Source organism: Ochotona curzoniae, unplaced genomic scaffold (assembly GCF_017591425.1).
Source record: "Ochotona curzoniae isolate NIBS_2020 unplaced genomic scaffold, NIBS_Ocur_1.0 contig_4501, whole genome shotgun sequence".
In the NCBI taxonomy this organism is placed as follows: domain Eukaryota; kingdom Metazoa; phylum Chordata; class Mammalia; order Lagomorpha; family Ochotonidae; genus Ochotona; species Ochotona curzoniae.
The window spans coordinates 12086680-12105175 of record NW_024466307.1 but is presented as its reverse complement, the minus strand read 5'-3'; the positions used below and the strand labels follow the sequence as shown (position 1 = coordinate 12105175).

The 18496-nt window shown below is 38.5% G+C and overlaps 1 protein-coding gene across 2 annotated transcripts in view; it reads left to right on the top strand.

Annotated features, from left to right (window-relative positions):
• The window catches only part of CHD1 (chromodomain helicase DNA binding protein 1), a 58093-nt gene that overhangs the window by 23134 nt on the left and 16463 nt on the right, over positions 1-18496 (top strand). For both annotated transcript variants that reach the window (XM_040986090.1, XM_040986089.1), the window contains exons 9-25: positions 195-295; positions 520-698; positions 1392-1519; positions 3138-3354; positions 4271-4360; positions 5336-5526; positions 6054-6242; positions 8256-8418; positions 9300-9452; positions 10241-10312; positions 10873-11022; positions 11335-11483; positions 11828-11924; positions 12003-12098; positions 13446-13622; positions 17008-17168; positions 18438-18479. In XM_040986090.1, the coding sequence (XP_040842024.1) occupies positions 195-295; positions 520-698; positions 1392-1519; positions 3138-3354; positions 4271-4360; positions 5336-5526; positions 6054-6242; positions 8256-8418; positions 9300-9452; positions 10241-10312; positions 10873-11022; positions 11335-11483; positions 11828-11924; positions 12003-12098; positions 13446-13622; positions 17008-17168; positions 18438-18479 (2355 nt within the window). The remainder of the gene's footprint in view (positions 1-194; positions 296-519; positions 699-1391; positions 1520-3137; positions 3355-4270; positions 4361-5335; positions 5527-6053; positions 6243-8255; positions 8419-9299; positions 9453-10240; positions 10313-10872; positions 11023-11334; positions 11484-11827; positions 11925-12002; positions 12099-13445; positions 13623-17007; positions 17169-18437; positions 18480-18496) is intronic.

Sequence of the window (18496 nt, the reverse complement as noted above, 5' to 3'; positions counted from 1 at the left end):
CTCCTTGATAATAATAGCAGGGAAGGTGTCTTGCACAGTGTAAATTAAAATTGTTTAAGTTTAAAATTAGTGATGCCTTACTACTTCTAATATTTTTAGTATGCTACTTAGATTACTTGATGTTACCAGATAGTGGTTGGGGGATGATGTTCATGGGAGATTTTGAAATATATTCCTGGATTGATATTTTTCAGGTTGAAAAACGCTTCTCCAGAAGATGTAGAATATTACAATTGCCAGCAGGAGCTGACAGATGATCTGCATAAGCAGTACCAGATAGTGGAGCGCATCATCGGTTAGTGAGAGATGTTCTGATTGAATGCTCCTTTCTGTGCTTGGAATAATTTGGAAAACCATTATTACTTACACATCAAATGCAGCAGCTTGCATTAAGTGAAAAAGCAAGTTATAGTTAAGCTAGATGATTAGTGTTTATTTGTGTGGTCTTTTACATTAAGAAGTAATTCTGATGAGTGTGAATGTACAGAAAATAAAAGGAACACCCGATTTATCTTGCAGCTCATTCCAATCAAAAGTCAGCAGCCGGCTATCCCGATTATTATTGCAAGTGGCAGGGTCTGCCGTACTCCGAGTGCAGCTGGGAAGACGGGGCTCTCATTTCCAAAAAGTTCCAAGCACGCATTGATGAATACTTCAGCAGGAACCAGTCAAAAACCACTCCTTTCAAAGACTGCAAGGTGAGTGTTTAATGCTTTTAATGTTGTGTGTGTGTGTATCATAAATAGTATGTGCCTAAGATAGGACAGAACTGGAGCCTCAATTAACACTGGCTGGCTGGAGTACTGTCTGGTCTTGTTTAATGGGTAGTGTTAGGGAGTGAGGTTCTTGGATTCCTCCCTTACCTTGTATGTAACATGTTTTATGTTTGCTGAGTGAAATTATGTCAGAGAGACTAAATTGGTGGGGCTGCAGAGACCAAATTGGAAAAAAATGTTTGGAAATTGAGATGTTTGGTTTCAATGCAGGCAGTACTTTCTTTGAAAACAAACAGAAGAAAATATGCAGGACTACCTTGGCTAATACTTTATTAATACTATTTTGATACTTATTATTGGTGATATTGGACGAGGCAGAGGAAAAAAGATGTTGTATCCACTGGTTCAGTTCAGAAGTGGTCACAGTGCCCAGGGCTGGGTCAGGCTGAAGCCGGTGTGCATCTCCCTGGTGGGCCGTCTTTGACGCCTTTCCCAGGCATACTCTCAGGGATCTGGATCAGAAGTGGATTAGCCAGTAGTTGGAACTGTTTGTTGCCTGAAGGGAATGTCTGTGTTTTCGTTTTCGGTGGCAGCTTAACGCTTTGTACTATAAAACTGGTCTCAGAGCAACTTCTATTTAGTAATTCTATATATTAACATCTATTTCTACTGAAGGTATTAAAACAAAGACCAAGGTTTGTAGCCTTGAAGAAGCAACCTTCCTATATTGGAGGACATGAAGGTTTAGAATTAAGGGATTATCAACTAAATGGTTTGAATTGGCTTGCTCATTCATGGTGCAAGTAAGTATATTTTTATTCATGTTCTTTAAAAATTTATTTATTTGAAAGAGTTAAGAGACTTTTTTTTCTTTTTTTGTAAAACTATATAAAAGGCAGTTTTTACAGAGAAGGAAAAACAGAGAGAAAAATCTTCGATCTACTGGTTTGTTCTCCAAGCGGCCACAAAGGCTGAAGCTGAGCTAACCAGCAGCCAGGAGTGGATCTCCTATATACATGTAGGGTCCAAGGCTTTAGGCTCTCCATCCTCCATTGCCTTCCCGGGACATAAACAGGGAGGTGGATCAGCAGTGGATGCTGGTGCTCAGAGGTGGAGGATTAACCTGTTGAGGCATGGTGCCTATCCTAAGAAACGGCTGTTTGCCATCCCACATGGCTGCAGTGGCAGGGTCTGGGCCAAGTTGGAAGCTAGGCACTTCATCCAGGTGTCACACATGGGTGGCAGACTCCTGGGCCGTCCTCCTTAGGGAGCTGGGGTGAAAGTGAACAGTAAGAACTGCAGCCAGCACCCAGCTGGGATATTGGTGCTGGAGGTGGCAGCTGAACGTACTCTCATGGTGCCAGCCCCAGTTTTGTATCTTGATTCATGCTAATTTAAAGGAATCCAAATTTTATGAGAATGAGATTAAGAAAATAACTCTGTTAATGTAAAGTATAAGAGAATGCTTTTATTGTCTTAAGACTGCTTTTTTCCTAGTGTTAATAAATATTAATTGTTACATATTAGAAAAAATTCAGTGGAGTTGGAATTTAACTTCCTGGATTGATTGCATTCTTTGTTTTCTTTTTGTTTCTGTTTTTTTTTTTTTACTCTAAAAATCATGTAGATGAAATCATGCTCCACCCTACTCCTGCCATGTTCCTCTTCCTCCCAGTTCTTTTTTTTTTTTTCTCCCTGAAGATTTATTTATTTTATTGCGAAGTTAGATACACAGAGGGGAGGAGAGAGAGAGGAAGAACTTCTGTCTGTTGAGTTACTCCCCAAGCGGCCACAATGGTTGGAGCTGAGCCGATCTGACCGCCAGGATCCGGAGCCTCTTCCGGGTCTCTTACACAGATGCGGGATCCCAAAGCTTTGGGCCGTCCTCCACTTCTTTCCCAGGCCACAGGCAGGGAGCTGGATGGGAAGCAGGGCTGCCGGGATTAGAACTGGCGCCCATATGGGATCTCGGTGTGCTCAAAGCAAGGATTTAAGCCCCTAGGCCACCTCGCTAGCCCTTCCTCCTGGGTTCTTTCTGGCATTCCGTCCCTGTGTCCTCTACTCATGGGAGAATATAGGCATCTAAGTGCAGTTAAGCTATGTGTTTTTTAAACAATGTTTATTCTGCAAACCTTATTTTTGTAACATATCTATATAGATAAATTGTATTTTCCAGTTAATTGACACATTAATGTCTTCTGGACTAAAATGGTGCGTCTCTTAGTTTATAATACTGGTGATTAAAACTTTACTCAGATGTTTTATGCTTATTTGTATCCAGTATAAATGATACATTATTTGTAGTACTTTTCAGGTTAATTCTATTTTACTACTCATATAAATTTATAAATGTGGTAATAAAAGGTTTGTGTGTATATTGGAGTCTTTGTGGCATATGTGTCTTTTTCTTTTTAACTATAGAGGCAACAGTTGCATCCTTGCTGATGAGATGGGCCTTGGAAAAACGATCCAGACGATCTCGTTTCTGAATTACTTGTTTCACGAGCATCAGTTGTATGGTCCTTTCCTGTTGGTCGTGCCGCTCTCCACGCTCACCTCCTGGCAGAGGGAGATTCAGACGTGGGCTTCGCAGATGAATTCAGTGGTCTATTTAGGAGACATTAATAGCAGGAACATGGTAAGTTGTTTCCTCGCAAATCGCCACACCTGGAAATGCTTGTCCTCAAGGGCAGTGGTTCCGTCCAGTTGCATCTTCTTTGGTTTTTTTGTTTGGGGGGACGTGCGGAACTTCCCCAAATACGTGCTCATGTTAAGCGCTGTAATAAAGACTTAAGACTTAGGTGTAATAATACTCCTCACCGCTTTGCTTTATGTAAGATTTCAAATAGATACGGAAGCATTGAGAAGAGTGTTACTCGTTGTCTATCCAGCTTCACAATTTTATTTATTATACATTCTCATTTTTAGTTAGTCCTTAACATTTTAGGTGAAGTTTATAGATACAATTCTAACATAATACCCTGATCTTCCCTCCCAGTCTCACTTTCCCATCCTTCGTCCTTTTGATTTTAGTTTTTGAGGTTACACACTTCAGCTTACATTGCAGTAAAGACTTAATACTTCAGAAAAACAAAGATCCTGGCTTCATGGCTGTACAAGTCAGGTTTGGGTTTTTTTTTTCTTTTTTTCTTTTTTTACATTTTTTTAAATTTATTTTTGTTGGACCATCCTCCACTGCTTTCCCAGGCCACAGGCAGGGAGCTGGATGGGAAGTGGGGCTGCTGGGACCAGAACTGGCACCCGTATGGGATCCCGGATCAAGACGAGGACTTTAACCACTATGCTATTGCAGCAGGCCCCACAATTTCAGTTTTAATTCATTGCTAGTTCTGTGTCATGGGTACTCTGCACGCTCTTCCTAGTGTTCAGGATTGAAAACTAAGACTTATTGTCTTATTGATAAACATTATAATTAAATGAACAAACTGATGTATTTTGTTAAGTGGAGTATTTTATATAGAAATCTGTTTGCTTCATTTTTATACAAAGTTTAAATATGCCATAATTTTTTGTCCTGATTTTTGTTTTGATAGATAAGAACTCATGAATGGATGCATCCTCAGACCAAACGTTTAAAATTTAACATATTATTAACAACTTACGAAATTTTGCTGAAGGATAAGGTCTGTATTGTCTGTTATTTTTCTTTGGTTGTGTTACTGGTTTTTCCTTTGCCATCTGTTATGGGCAGGATGAAAGAACTTTTGGATCAGCTTGTGGGTTTAGTTTTTATGTCCATTAAGCTGAGAATAATTTTTACTTTTATTTGAAAGTCCGCTTTACATAGATAAGGAGAGATGGCAATCTTGCATCATTGAATTACTCCCTAATGGTCGCAGTGCTCTGAACTAGGCCAGTTCACAGCCAGGAGCTTCTTTGGGTCTCCCATGTGGGTGCAGGGGCTGAAGCACTTGGACCATCCTCTACCTGCTTTTGCTGTCAGAAGGAAGCTGGATTGAAAGTGAAGCAGCCAGGATTCAAACCTGTCATGGAATCCTGGTGCTGTAAGCAGCGACTTTACCCACTTGGCCAGGGTGGTCTGAGTGTCTGTTCCGGAGAGTGGGTGTGTCTGTTGAGTGGACAGCAGCACCTTCAGGACAGCTTTGGGAAGATGCTCCTGGGTGTTTTCAGATTCTGAAGTCCAGAAAGATAGCTAATATTTGAATGAAATGAAATTGAGCTTGTTTCAGATTCAACTACTTTTGATGTAGTTGTTAAGGGATAAAAATTAGGATCATATTGACTGAAAAACAGTTGCAGTCTGGTGGCTGTGATGGAAGAGTTAGGATGGGCGTTTGTTCTGGAGGTACTTTAACAAGTAAACATTCAGAGTATAAGCTGTAATGTCAGAAAATTTCAAGGAGATCATTAGTAAAGTTTTTAATTGGTTACTAGCTTTTTTAGTCTTTTATCGATGTATAAGACAATATAAATTTTGACCTGTAAGTTTTTTTACATGTTCAGTTGCTTGATTTGAGCAATGTAATAATTTATTTTTATTTGAAAATGATTATTTAAAGCCTGAATTCAGATTAAATGGGAGAGACAAACAGGGATTTTATTTTTTCTGTCAAAATAAGTGTTTTGTTCTTTTTCAGGCCTTCCTTGGAGGTCTCAATTGGGCGTTTATAGGCGTTGATGAAGCCCATCGGCTAAAGAATGATGATTCTCTTCTGTATAAAACCTTAATAGATTTTAAATCCAATCACCGTCTCCTTATCACTGGAACGCCTCTTCAAAACTCCCTCAAAGAGCTCTGGTCTTTGCTACATTTCATTATGCCAGAAAAGTAAGACCAATTTGGGATGTAATTTTAACCACAAATTTGAATTATAACTTTTACTGGGAAAATAATAAGTGCAAGTTAATAAGGCTACTAAGGAATATTACCATGAAAGCACTGAATTATAAATTATTCAGAATGAGAAAATTTATACTAATATATGTCATTCATAACTTACATCTGTTAATTTTACATGTCTTCAAAAATATAACTTGCTAGCAAAACTGAAATAATACCTAATTTTTTGCGTGCAGTAATGATAAGGTGGTAATAATTATGTTTTCTAAATCTAGAAAGTTGTTGACAAGGATGAACATGTCAGGGCCACAAAGATGTTATCCTTGAGTGCATCTAGAACTGGGAAACTGTGGTTTTGTGATGTATTTTAATGGTAGTAATTTCAGTACAATGCATGTACAGTTACATGCATATATATTTGACCATGTATATGAGTAAGCTGTTCACATTATATTATGGACTTCTTGCCAGAGAAATGATTAGAATGTGCTCACTAATTTTGTTTTGTTCAAAAGGTTTTCTTCTTGGGAAGACTTTGAAGAAGAGCATGGCAAAGGGAGAGAGTATGGCTACGCCAGCCTCCACAAGGAGCTGGAGCCCTTTCTGCTGCGCCGAGTCAAAAAGGACGTGGAAAAATCTCTTCCTGCCAAAGTTGAGCAGATTTTAAGAATGGAAATGAGTGCTTTACAAAAACAATATTACAAGTAAGCAGTACACAGAATACATGTTCTAAACATTTAATTCTGAATAATCCTTACTGTGTAGTGTCGCCATCCTGTTTAAGGAGGGTTTTACAGCAGTGGCAACTGATGAATTTTTAAAGAGTATTTACAAGCTGTATGTGAATGTTTCAAAAAAAATTAAGATTTATTTCATTTTTATTGGGAAGGCAGATATACAGAGAGGAAGAGAGACAGAAAGATCTGTCCATTGATTCACTCCCCAAGTGGCTGCAGTGGCTGGAGCTGAGCCAACCTGAAACCAGGAGCCCAGAGCCATCTCTGGGTCTCTCACGCAGTGCAGGGTCCAAGGCTTTGGACCATCCTCCACTGCTTTCCCAGGCCACAAGCAGGAAGCTGGATGAAAAAGCAGGGCCACTAGGATTAGAACTGGCGCCCATATGGGATCCCAGTGTGTGCAAAGCGAGGACTTTAGCCACTAGGCTACTGTGCCAGGCCCTTAATGTGAATTTTCCGAATCTTCATATGACACCACTTTCAAAGAATCAGATGGAGCTGTATGTTCTAGTAGTTATTTAGACAATTTAGTGAAATGGGGAATATTTTGAAATTTTAGAAGAATTGTATTTTGTGGGAAATCTGTAAGTGCTATACAGTTCAAAATATACTTGTTGCATAATTTTAAAGTTTTCATTATGTGAAATTTTTGATCCAGAAAGGCCCAGTGATACAGCGAGCTCCTGCTTAGCTGCGACTCGACCTTTTTCACGGCTCTAGCTTGTCTTGTTAAGTATAGGCCTTGATTTTCCCCCTCCCTGTCCTTTTAAGGAAAATCAGGAATACAAATGTATTTCATAGAACTGATTTTAAAAATCAGCATTTTAAAATGTTAAGGATAATTTCTTGATACTAATATTCCTCAGTATCAGTGTTAAAGTCTGTTTTCAGATGTTTCAAAGGAGATTCTGTGGAATCTTCCCCGAGTCTGTGGGTTTTGCATGGTTCCGTCCCTCTGGAGTAGCTTCCCGTCCTTTCCTTTCCTCTGGATTAGCTCACTTCCGGTGCTCTCCAGGCTCCTCTCTGAACTCGAGGAAAGCCTTCTAGTGGACATTCTAAAAACATCGTGATGATTTTATCTGTGAGAAATGTGAAAAAGTCAGAAAAGGAGAAAACCGAATTCTGGGCAATTCACTTTAATCTGATGGAGCTAAAATTTAGACTCTGAACTACTTTTTGATAACTAGGCAGATAAATTTGCTATAAATTTTTTTTGCCTTACGTATTAAAATATCAGCTTCAGAGAATTTCAGAGGAAATTATTTTTACATAGGGAGAAATAGTTTTATTCTTTATTTCCTGTCAAGGCATTGCATGTGGTCCTTAGTCCATTCATGGAGTTTGTGAACAGATAATAGAAAACAATGATGAAAGAGTGATACATACTCTAGATGGAGCTCTCAGTTATCTTTGAAGCTTGACCTTGAGCGAGTGGGAGAAAATGTGCTAGAAGGGAAAGCTGGCAAAGCAGAAGTGAAAGACAGCGAGCGTTTTCTGTGAGCTGCTGAAGGTCGTCCCTCGTGGCTCGCAGTGAGAGGCAATGCTGCACATACTCTAGAATAAGAAAATTCCACCCCTTTCTTTGAGTTGAATATGTATTGTGTAATTGTAATTTTGAGAAAGCATTGTGGCTAAAATCCGATATCCTGATGAGATTCCCTTAGGGCTGTGTAGAAATCGGGTTCCACTGGCTGACGAAAGCAGTGAGATTTCTAAGAAAACTTAAGGTGAACAATATAGTTGATCATCTTTCTAGCAGACTTGAGCAAGGATTGATATGTAACTGACCGTGTTTCATTAGGCTTTACTGTGTGGCTGCTTCGGTAACATGTTTTATGAGCATTGTGAGCAAGGTTCAGTCTGTTGTAAATCTGGTTGTGAATTTCAAATAGGCAGTTTTGGTTTGATGCTGAATGTCTTAGGATTTGTTTCGATATGTGTTTATTCTACTAATCTTCATTTTCATAATTTTTTTTAAAGATGGATTTTAACCAGGAATTACAAAGCCCTCAGCAAGGGTTCCAAGGGCAGTACCTCAGGCTTTTTGAACATTATGATGGAGCTAAAGAAATGTTGTAACCATTGCTACCTCATCAAGCCACCAGATAATAATGAATTTTATAATAAACAGGAGGCCTTACAAGTAAGAATCTTTAACATTGTTACTTTTTGATAAAGCAATGATAAAAATAAGTCAGCTACACCTGTTTCAGCAGTGCTATTGGCAATTTTTTTAAATGATACATTTAAATAATGATCTTGGCCATTTTTTAGTATTTATTTTAAAATCACTTAAATTTATATGTATTAGGGTCAGTGTTAAGGGTCAGCAGATTAAGCCACTTCCTGCCAAGCCAGCATCTCATATCAGAGCTGGTTGAATCCAGCTCTTCCTCTACCAAACCAGTTCCCTCTAATGACCCTGGGAAACCAGCTGGAAATGGTCCTTGTGCTTGGAGCTGTTAATGGTGTCCTGGGTACCCAGCTCCAGTCTGGTCGGGTCTCTGCTAGTGCGGCATTTGGGGAAGATTCTCTCTTTCAAATAAATTACTTTTTCTTAAGAAACTATTTTGAGAGGCAGAAAAACAGACACACCTCTGGAGGTGCACTGATTTTCCAGTTAGATGCCTGTAGCAGCTGGGCTAGCTCAGTGCTGAACTGGGCTGATGCTGGGTCCTTCAGGTGGGAAGCTGGGCAGAATCACTGAGACCATACTGCTGCCCTCGGCTGCTGCCGTGGCAGGAAGCTTTCAAGGAGTTGACAGAGTGTCTGCCTGAGTTGCTGGGACCAGAGCGTTGAGCCTTTACAGTTTTTCCCTGTGTGAATTTAGCACTTGGCACATCCCTCATCTGAAATCCCAAATGCTCCAAAGTCTTAATGTTCACACTGGAGCTTAAAGTATTCCCAACATTAGGAACATTTTGAATTTCAGTTTAAGAAAAAGCAGCTGAATTTTGAAATAGAACATTTGTTATCATTTGCTTCTGTTCACATATAACAATTTTAATTTATTTGCTTCCTTAGCATTTAATTCGTAGTAGCGGAAAATTGATTCTTCTTGACAAGCTTTTAATTCGTCTCAGAGAACGAGGCAATCGAGTCCTTATTTTTTCTCAGATGGTGCGGATGTTAGATATACTTGCAGAGTATCTAAAATACCGTCAGTTTCCCTTTCAAGTAAGCATTTTATTTTCTTTTACATTCCCGTGCTTGTTTTTTATAGAATAACCTTTGAAATTATTTTCCTGATCAAATATATATTTTGTATAATCCTAGTTTTCCTTGAAGTGATCTGCTTTTTAAAGTTTCTCATCAATTTTCCACTTGATCTTACTTTATCAACAAAACACTTCTCTTTCATGTATTGTTTGCTTCTAAGTCCTTTTTGTATTTGCTTTAGACTTACCTAAGGCAGAATTTGTGTAATGGAAGTTCCTAAAGGGAGACCTTGTGTATCAGGCCTTCATCTGAGGATGCAAAGCCCGATGAGCTGTTCTTGTGAATGCTGCAGGACTGCTGTGGTGTGCATGTGGTTCACTCCAGTGCAGTTTGCTAAATAGCTGTATTACTTTAAGCAAGATTCCAGTGGCCAAAATAGGCTTTTTTCTTTCTATCTTGTCAAAACCTGTATTAAAGTTCATTCATTGACGTTAAAACTACATTGATGACTATTTTGATGGCAGCGTCAGGTACTGTTCTCAATACTCTCCATTTAATTTTTGGCTTAATCTTTACTGCAGTCCTGTGAGCTCTTCCAGGAACTTAGTGGGCATTTAATATTTACTGCTAGTAGATGATGGATATTAAGGCAGGCAGTAAAATGGTCATATGGTTTATGATGAGACTTAAAGTGGTGATGAGCCTACAGCGTGGTGTGGGAGACAGGCTTTGAGTAGGTAATTACAAAGAACAGCTCCGTAAGTGCCACATTTTGATATGCTGTTATTTAATGTATTTTATTCTAGAGATTAGATGGATCAATAAAAGGAGAGCTGCGGAAACAAGCTCTGGATCACTTTAATGCTGAGGGCTCAGAGGTATGATAATGCCTTAAAATTGCAGATAATTTTATATTATTATTTAGTCATGTTTGGTTTAATCTTCACTTCGGTAGTTGCTTCAAAGAAACAGATTTGATTAGGAAGTTTAACTTTGTAATGTAATGTTTTGCTAGATGTGTGAAGCTTTACTCTTTCCTGTCATACTACAGCATGAAATCATTTAATTGCATCAAAATAAGTTAGTTCACTTTTAATTGGACAATGTGTGTGCACATGCACACGTGTCTGATTTCTTGTTTTGATTTTTACAAATAAAATGTACAAATAGCCATTGCTTTCCTGTTCCGTTCCCTGTTTTTCACAGAATACTGAGTTGAAATTGCTGTGTGTTAATGCCCACACACGTTCTTGGAGTCTTAGTAATTGGTCTTACTCGAGGGCTTTATCCATCAGTTAGTTTTTAAAAGTGTCTTTCATTTTTGGTTGTGAAGTACTTGGTAAGTCAGAAAATAAATTGTGTAAAAAACTATTTTCAGTTTGAGATTTAGGTAACAACTGTAAGATTAAAAATTTTTATGTATTCTAATTCTTTACAGGATTTCTGCTTTTTGCTTTCCACAAGAGCTGGAGGTCTAGGGATTAATCTGGCCTCTGCCGACACTGTTGTTATATTTGATTCTGATTGGAATCCACAAAATGATCTTCAGGCACAGGCTAGAGCACACCGAATTGGGCAGAAGAAACAGGTATTTTTAACTTATGTGGTTTTGTCGTTTTAGAATCTTTTTTGCCTTCATCCCATTTAGAAATTTGAAAATAAAATAAAAATCAGTCCCCAATTCTAACCAGAACATAAGAAGGGAGGCTTTGCTCTCAAAGTCATCTCTTTATCTGTAAAGACATTATTATGTATTTTGGGAAGTTTCACTTTGGTTTTGACATTATTCAAAACTTGAAAGGTGAGCTCGTCTATGTCCTGGTGTTTGGACACTTCAGATTAGCAATACTAATAATAAATCCCTTTTAAGGCCATTGTTTCCTCGTGTACATTTTTACAGGTGAATATTTATCGTCTGGTTACAAAGGGATCAGTTGAAGAGGATATTCTGGAAAGGGCCAAAAAGAAGATGGTTTTAGATCATCTTGTGATTCAGAGAATGGACACGACCGGGAAGACAGTGCTGCACACAGGTTCTGCCCCGTCCAGGTGCTTTGCTTTTCTGTAACAGTGTCATTTAGAGTAATGTTAAACGCGTTGTCAGAAACGTTACATCGTGTAAGTAGATCATTGAAGTGCTGTGTTACGTCTGTACAGTTTCTGTGTTTTTGAAGACATGGAACTGAATTCTAATCAGAAAGTGTACATTCAGTACCTTTCTGTATCTCAACTAATTTCTAAGTGAGGGAGATTGTTATAAGTTTTGTGCTTCAAGTTAGTTTTAAAATAGCAAGTTTCATATAACTACTGTAAATGTGACAGTAATTAGTAAAAGTGCTGTGCAAATGTTAACATCTTTAACTGTTAGGTATCTTTGTTTTCTCTCCGTATAGTTCTACTCCGTTCAATAAAGAAGAGTTATCGGCTATTTTAAAGTTCGGTGCTGAAGAACTTTTTAAGGAACCTGAAGGAGAAGAACAAGAGCCACAGGTTACCTTTCCTTCCAATATGCTATCTATTTGATAGGAAAATTTCGAGTGTATTTAAAATATTTCTTTTTAATTGCAGGAAATGGATATAGATGAAATCTTAAAGAGGGCTGAGACTCATGAAAATGAACCAGGCCCTTTGACCGTGGGGGATGAATTACTTTCCCAGTTCAAGGTAGATTTCTTTTTTTATGATTATGCATCGACTATTTTATCATGTAACGTTTTCATTAAATCATCAAGAGAATTTTTTGTCTTAAAATTTGCTATGCTGTGCATGAGCTGCTGTCGTCTCTTGTTCAAATGAGCAGCAGCCTGGTTTGAGAAGAACCAAGGCAGTTATGAAGGTGGCGTTTCCTTGAAAGAGGACAGCTGTTTCATTATTTCATTGGTGCTTAGCTCAGTAACAGCATGTCCTTACGGTGGGGTTCTATAAAATGAGTAGATACGGTCTCTCCTTTCCAGGAGTGAACCTTACTGGAACATTTTTTTGACATCAATTTTTAGAATTATCACAGGTAGACAAAGTAACAATAAGTTACTATTTATTAATTTTTAGAAATACTCCAGATTTGGTGAAAGCTGAAGAATTGCAGAGATGTAAAGCAACATAATCAGTTGAGTAAAGGTAGAAAGTTTGTTTAAAGAAACAGGTTTCCATATCTGAACTGTTTCCTGAACTCGCTGATAACTAAACTAAACATGAATATAACTTGTTTTTGTACCAGTGAGTTGGTATTTCCACACAACTGGTTTTAAGTCTGTTGAAGCAAGAGAAGAGAATAAACGCTTCTTTTCAGAGGAGAATGAACAATTCTTTTCTTTATATGCTGAAAATGAAAAATTGAGCAAGACAGGTGATTTTTGTAATTGAAAAAAAATATCTGTAATGCGGAAGTGTTTACTCCATTCAGCTCTTCTGTTTGAGACATTGGTCCATCATTTGGTTTCGTTTTGTTTTGTTCTGCTTCTGGTGAAGGATAAGCATTTGTAGGGTTTAGTGATAATGTCCTTTACTGAATATTTTCTATATATTAGATTCACAGGAGTTCATCTTTTTTAATCTTTAGAGAAAGTTAGTCTATCTTTTTACTTAGAGATGGAGAGTTTAGGACTTAAGCAGCCAGACTCGTTAGTCTGAAGTTTCCCAGAGATCCCTTGCTCTGTTGGTAGTTCTGCAGGTACTATTTTTATGACTCTAGGACTCTTCTGCGGCACTTAGTCGTCGATGAACTGCTCTGGGAATTGCTGCGGAATGCTGCATTATCTTCAGTTCTGTTAACTGTTTCTACTTCTGTTGTGTTACTCCCTAGTCACAAGAACATCATAAAGTTTGTGGGAAATGTGCATGATCTTTAAATTCTGTTTTTCCGAGAACTTGCGAAGTGTCCTTTTGTGTTCATTCTTCTGAGCACACTCTGTACTGTCACTCTGGCAGGCTACTTTGCCCTTGAAGCAAATAATGATTTAATGACAGATTTTTCTGTAACACTTAACCTGTTAACAATCTGGGATTTATCAGGTTGCCAATTTTTCAAATATGGATGAAGATGACATTGAATTGGAACCTGAAAGAAATTCAAAGAATTGGGAGGAGATCATTCCAGAAGATCAAAGAAGACGATTGGAAGAAGAAGAAAGACAAAAGGAACTTGAAGAAATTTATATGCTCCCAAGAATGAGGAATTGTGCAAAACAGGTGATTTTTGTGATGTGTGTTCACTCCATGCAGCTCTTTTATTTATTTGAGACATTGATCCATAGTTTTGTTTCATTTTGTTTTTATTACTTCTTGTTCTTTTGGCTAAGATCAAGCTTTAAGATGTATTGAAAAGGCAGTTATACCAGGAGAAGGAGAAAGCAGAGGGGAAGATCATCATGTGCTAGCTCACTGTCCAAGTGGCTGTGACAGCCAGTGCTGAGCCAGTCCGGGGCCAGGGGCCAGGAGCCTCTGCACGTCTTACATGGGAGCGGGCTCCAGAGTCTTATGCCATCCTCTGCTACTTTCCCAGGTCATAACCTGGGAGCTGGATCAGAAATGGAGCAGCTGGGACATAAACAAGTACCTTTGTGGAATGCTGCTGCTGTAGGTTAAGGATTAGCTTGTTAACGCCACCACATTGGCCCCCATAATTTTGTTTTCTTATATTGTGTTTTGATTTCCATTCATTTCAAAGTATCACATGCCTTCATCTTTGACCCACAGGCCTTTTACCTTTCTTTTCTCTTCCTCTCTTTCTTTCTTTCCTCTTTTCCTCCTTCCTTCCTTGCTTCCTTATAATTTATTTATTTATTTATTTTTTGAAAGGCAGAGTTACAGAGAGGGAGAGTGGAGAGTGTTTCTTCTGTTGGTTCATGCCACAAGTGGCCACAACGGCCAGATTGGAACCGCAGGAGCCAGGCGCTTCCTCCAGGTCTCCCACATGGGCTCAGGGATCCAAGCACTGGGAGCCATCCTCCACTGCTTTTTTAATGCTCGTTAGCAGGGAGCTAGATCAGAAGTGGAACAGTCGGGACTTAACCCAGAGTCCCCGTGGGATGCTTACTGTAGCAGCTTAACCCACTATGCCATAATGCCTACCCCCAAAAGATTTTTTACATGTATTGTAGTTTTTAAAATATTAGGAATAATTTTCAAGAATCTGTGTTGATGATTTCTAGTTTAATTCTATCATGGAGAGAATTTTGTACAATTCAAGTTTTAAAAAATGTGTGGTTATTTATGGTTATGGCTCAAAGGAACATAGTAGTGGATTTTTCAGAAATGGTAGTAATACCGCAGTACCACACCCAGATAAACTGGATCCTGTGACAAGGAGAAAGAGCCTAATAGATGACTTTGGTATATTTTTAGCATATTACATTCTAAGAATATTATATTTATTGTTTTGAGGCTTCCTTTAAGTTTGAGCCTGATACAAGTGAGGGATATTAGTCCTTAGTCTGTTACCACTTTCTTTTCATATTGTTTACATAGTTGAGAGGGATGTGTTCCCATGTGGACCTGATTAGGGTGGGACGGGTGAAGTGTGGAGGAAGGTGGTTGGACACGTTTCAGTCACCTGCACCTGATCTGTCCACACGTACTGGTGGATGCAGCTTGTTTCTACCTCAGTTCTACCTCAGCCCCATGTCTTACCTGAACAGATGGGTACTGAGTCCATCTTTGATTTAGAAGTAGAGATGCATACTGCATTATATCTTCACATCTTGATAGAACAGTCTGTATTGCACAGTTACTATCCATCTTTAAGTGAAAAGCTGCAAAACAAAATAGTGTGAAGAAAAATAGGCCATGGAAACAACCCAGATGCCCCTCAAAAGAAACTGTGGTACATCTACTGAGTGGAATAATATTCAGCCAGTAAAAAGAATGAAATTGTACCATTTGCAACCACAGAAAGAACAGACATCTATGCTGGCATACTGGCATAGTCCACACAAATTTGGCATTAACCTGGCCCAGAATGCCCACCAGCTATTGGCTTCTTTTCTCCCAGCAGTGTAACACTTGGCCTAGGTGTGAGGCAACATAGGCAGTTGCTTATTACGGGGGGAAGGGGAGCTATATTAAGTAGTTTTCCCTAGTGGATTACAAGGTTGCTCTGATTTCAGCTTTCTGACGCATTTAAGAAAATTGTGATTATTTTTTTTTTTTCTTGGTGCTTTGTAGATAGCTCTCCTGTGAATGGGAGCAACCAGATTTGTGAATAATAAACAGAAGTGGACACAAATAATGCTTTTGGCTTGAAAGTATATGCTTATAGTGCTTTTGTCCTTAGTAATTTCTGCAAACTCATGATTTTTTGTAGTGCCAAGTGTGGGAAAAGGTTAGAAAGAAAATGAAATACCATCTTTGACTTCCATCAACTTTCAGCATATGTGCTGGAGCTATGGAGAAATTCCTTATGAAGCGTGGACTTATGTGTGGGTTTAGCTGGAAGCTTCCTTTCAAATATCTAATCAGCCCAGTTAGAATAGCAACAAGTGAATTTTTAGGAAGATTGGGATAAGTAATGAAGCTAGCTCTAGTGATAGAGCCAGCAGTGGTGTCACACTCCGAGACATTGCAATGTTTTAGTGCCACTTTCTTAACCTTTGCCAGTTTATCAAAGTATTAATTATTCCTTTTTTTTTTATCAGCACCATTGACACAAAGCATTAACAAAGTACTAATTATTCTACGGGACATTTTTTTAATAACTTATCAGCATTCCATTGTATAGACTGGCTAGCCTCTCTTTGAAAAACATTTATATTGTTTGATTTTTTTTCCCCTAACGTTTCCTCAGGAAAAGCGCATAGGGCTGATATGGCTGAGTTAGTAGAATAATTGTTTAAGCTCTTGATATAATCTTATCAGTGAATCCTGTATCTCAATTTGAATGTCACCACAGGCCCATGAATGTGCATTTACTATTACAAGTGTCAGCTCTTGCTGCCTGTTAGTACTGTTCAGTTGATAAAGTGCAGAACCAGGTACGGATGGGCTGGACACTGGCCTGCAGAGTTGGCGCACGCTTTCCTCTAGGTGCCTGCTCCTGAGGGCAGCAGCTTCTTGCTGGAAGGTCTCAGTGATGGCTCGGGCACTTCGGTTCCTGCCACCCATGGGGGAGACCTGGGTTGAGTTCCGACCTCTGATGTCAGTTTCTGCTGGAGAGTGGACGAGACAGGAAGTCCCTGTCTCTGTGTGTTTCTGCCACTCAGCTGAATACATAACACAGATTATTAAAATGGGCGCTGGTACAATAGCTCAATGTGATAATCTTCTGCCTGGAACCGCCAGCATCCGTATGAACTCTGGCTCGTGTCCTGGCTGCTCCACTTCTCATCCAGCTCCCTGTTTATGGCCCGGGAAAGCAGTAGGATGATTGGTCCAAAGCCTTGGGACCCTGCACCCATGTGGCCAACCCAGAAGAAGCTCCTGCCTCCTGGCTTCAGATTAGCTCAGCTCAGGCCATTGCATTGCTTTGGGGAGTTAACCAGAGATGGAAGAAATTTTTTTCCAGTTCAGGTGATCTTTATAGTTGTTCTTTACTGTTAGGATAGAAACCTTCAGTTAAGCTTTCGCTTTCCAATTCCAGATTAGCTTCAATGGAAGCGAAGGGAGACGCAGCAGAAGTAGGAGATACTCCGGATCCGACAGTGATTCCGTCTCGGAAAGCAAGAGGCCGAAGAAACGCGGAAGACCTCGGACTATTCCTCGGGAGAATATTAAAGGCTTTAGTGACACAGAGATTAGGCGGTAAGAGGATATGAAAGCACTTTGCTTCAGTGTGTTTTTGCCTGAAGGGTGACTAAAATATAAAAATCCTTTAGTTTTCAGAAATTAGAAGTCTTTCAGGAGGCAAGTTTGTGATATTTGAAGAGGAATTGTATGGTTCAACTTAATACTTAACTACTACAATTCTGATGAAAACAGGGTTGTTACCAAATCTTGCCATGTTATTCATTTGTCTATTTAGAATACTAGTATTTTTAACTTATTGATGTGGTTTAAAACAGTGGCCTTTTTGAATAATGAAAGTCTATTTTAAAACATGAGATTTATGCTGAATTTATGATCCCACTTTACTCATTTTTTTTCTGAGATTAATTTGGTTCTCTATTTTTCTAACTTAACACTGTGGTGATTTGTTTTCTGAGAGTAACCATGTTCAAGGCATATCTGGTATGTCCAAATAGACGCAGAAGGAAGATGAGCTAGAAATTGTACCTTCCATTCAACATTTGTTTATGCAAAAATACACATTGCTGTCAGGGAAATGGGGTAACAGCTTTGCTATGTAACAGATTTGCATGTGAAATTTGTATGAAGGTTATCTCTTTTTGTATTTTGAGAGTTTGTTATTTGTTTTAAGCCATTGTAACTGTTTTCTTTTAAATCATAGACCTGACTGAAAAAGTTCTCATTTTTTCTATCAGAAAACTAAATATATTGTTAGTTTTTGCTCAGGGAATTTTCATGACTACCTGATTTGCTGGACTTTCTGTCTTTAGTTGAAGAAGCATTTCAACTTCTGCTTTTCCTGAATATTTTTCCTCATCCATCAGTCACTTAAGTAGCCTTATTTCCTCCTAAGTAAAAATTCTCTTTCCTATTGGTAATACCACACATCTGAACGACAGCCATTCAGTGAATTATCTGCACTTGCAATGTGAGGAGGTGCAGTATGATTGCTAATAATCCTGGAGACACTTCCTGTGGCAGTTTTGAACCTTTTGTCATAAAATAATAAAATAATTTCTAAAATAAAATTTAGCTTCTATTGTTTTATTTATATTGGTATCAAAACATCATTCTTGGTGTTAAAGTATGATTTACGAGGTGTATCTTATTACTAATCATATTTTTATTTGTAGGATAGTTTATTCATTTTCGGTCAGCCACAATGTCTTGAATTTTTTACACTAGCAAGTATTTTATTTCTGTATGCAATATAAATTTTTTTTAAGTTTGTTTTGTTTTGGATAGTGAAGCAAACATTTAAACCAAATAATTATTTTCTGTTAGGTTTATCAAGAGCTATAAGAAATTTGGTGGCCCTTTGGAAAGGTAAATACGTTTGCCAT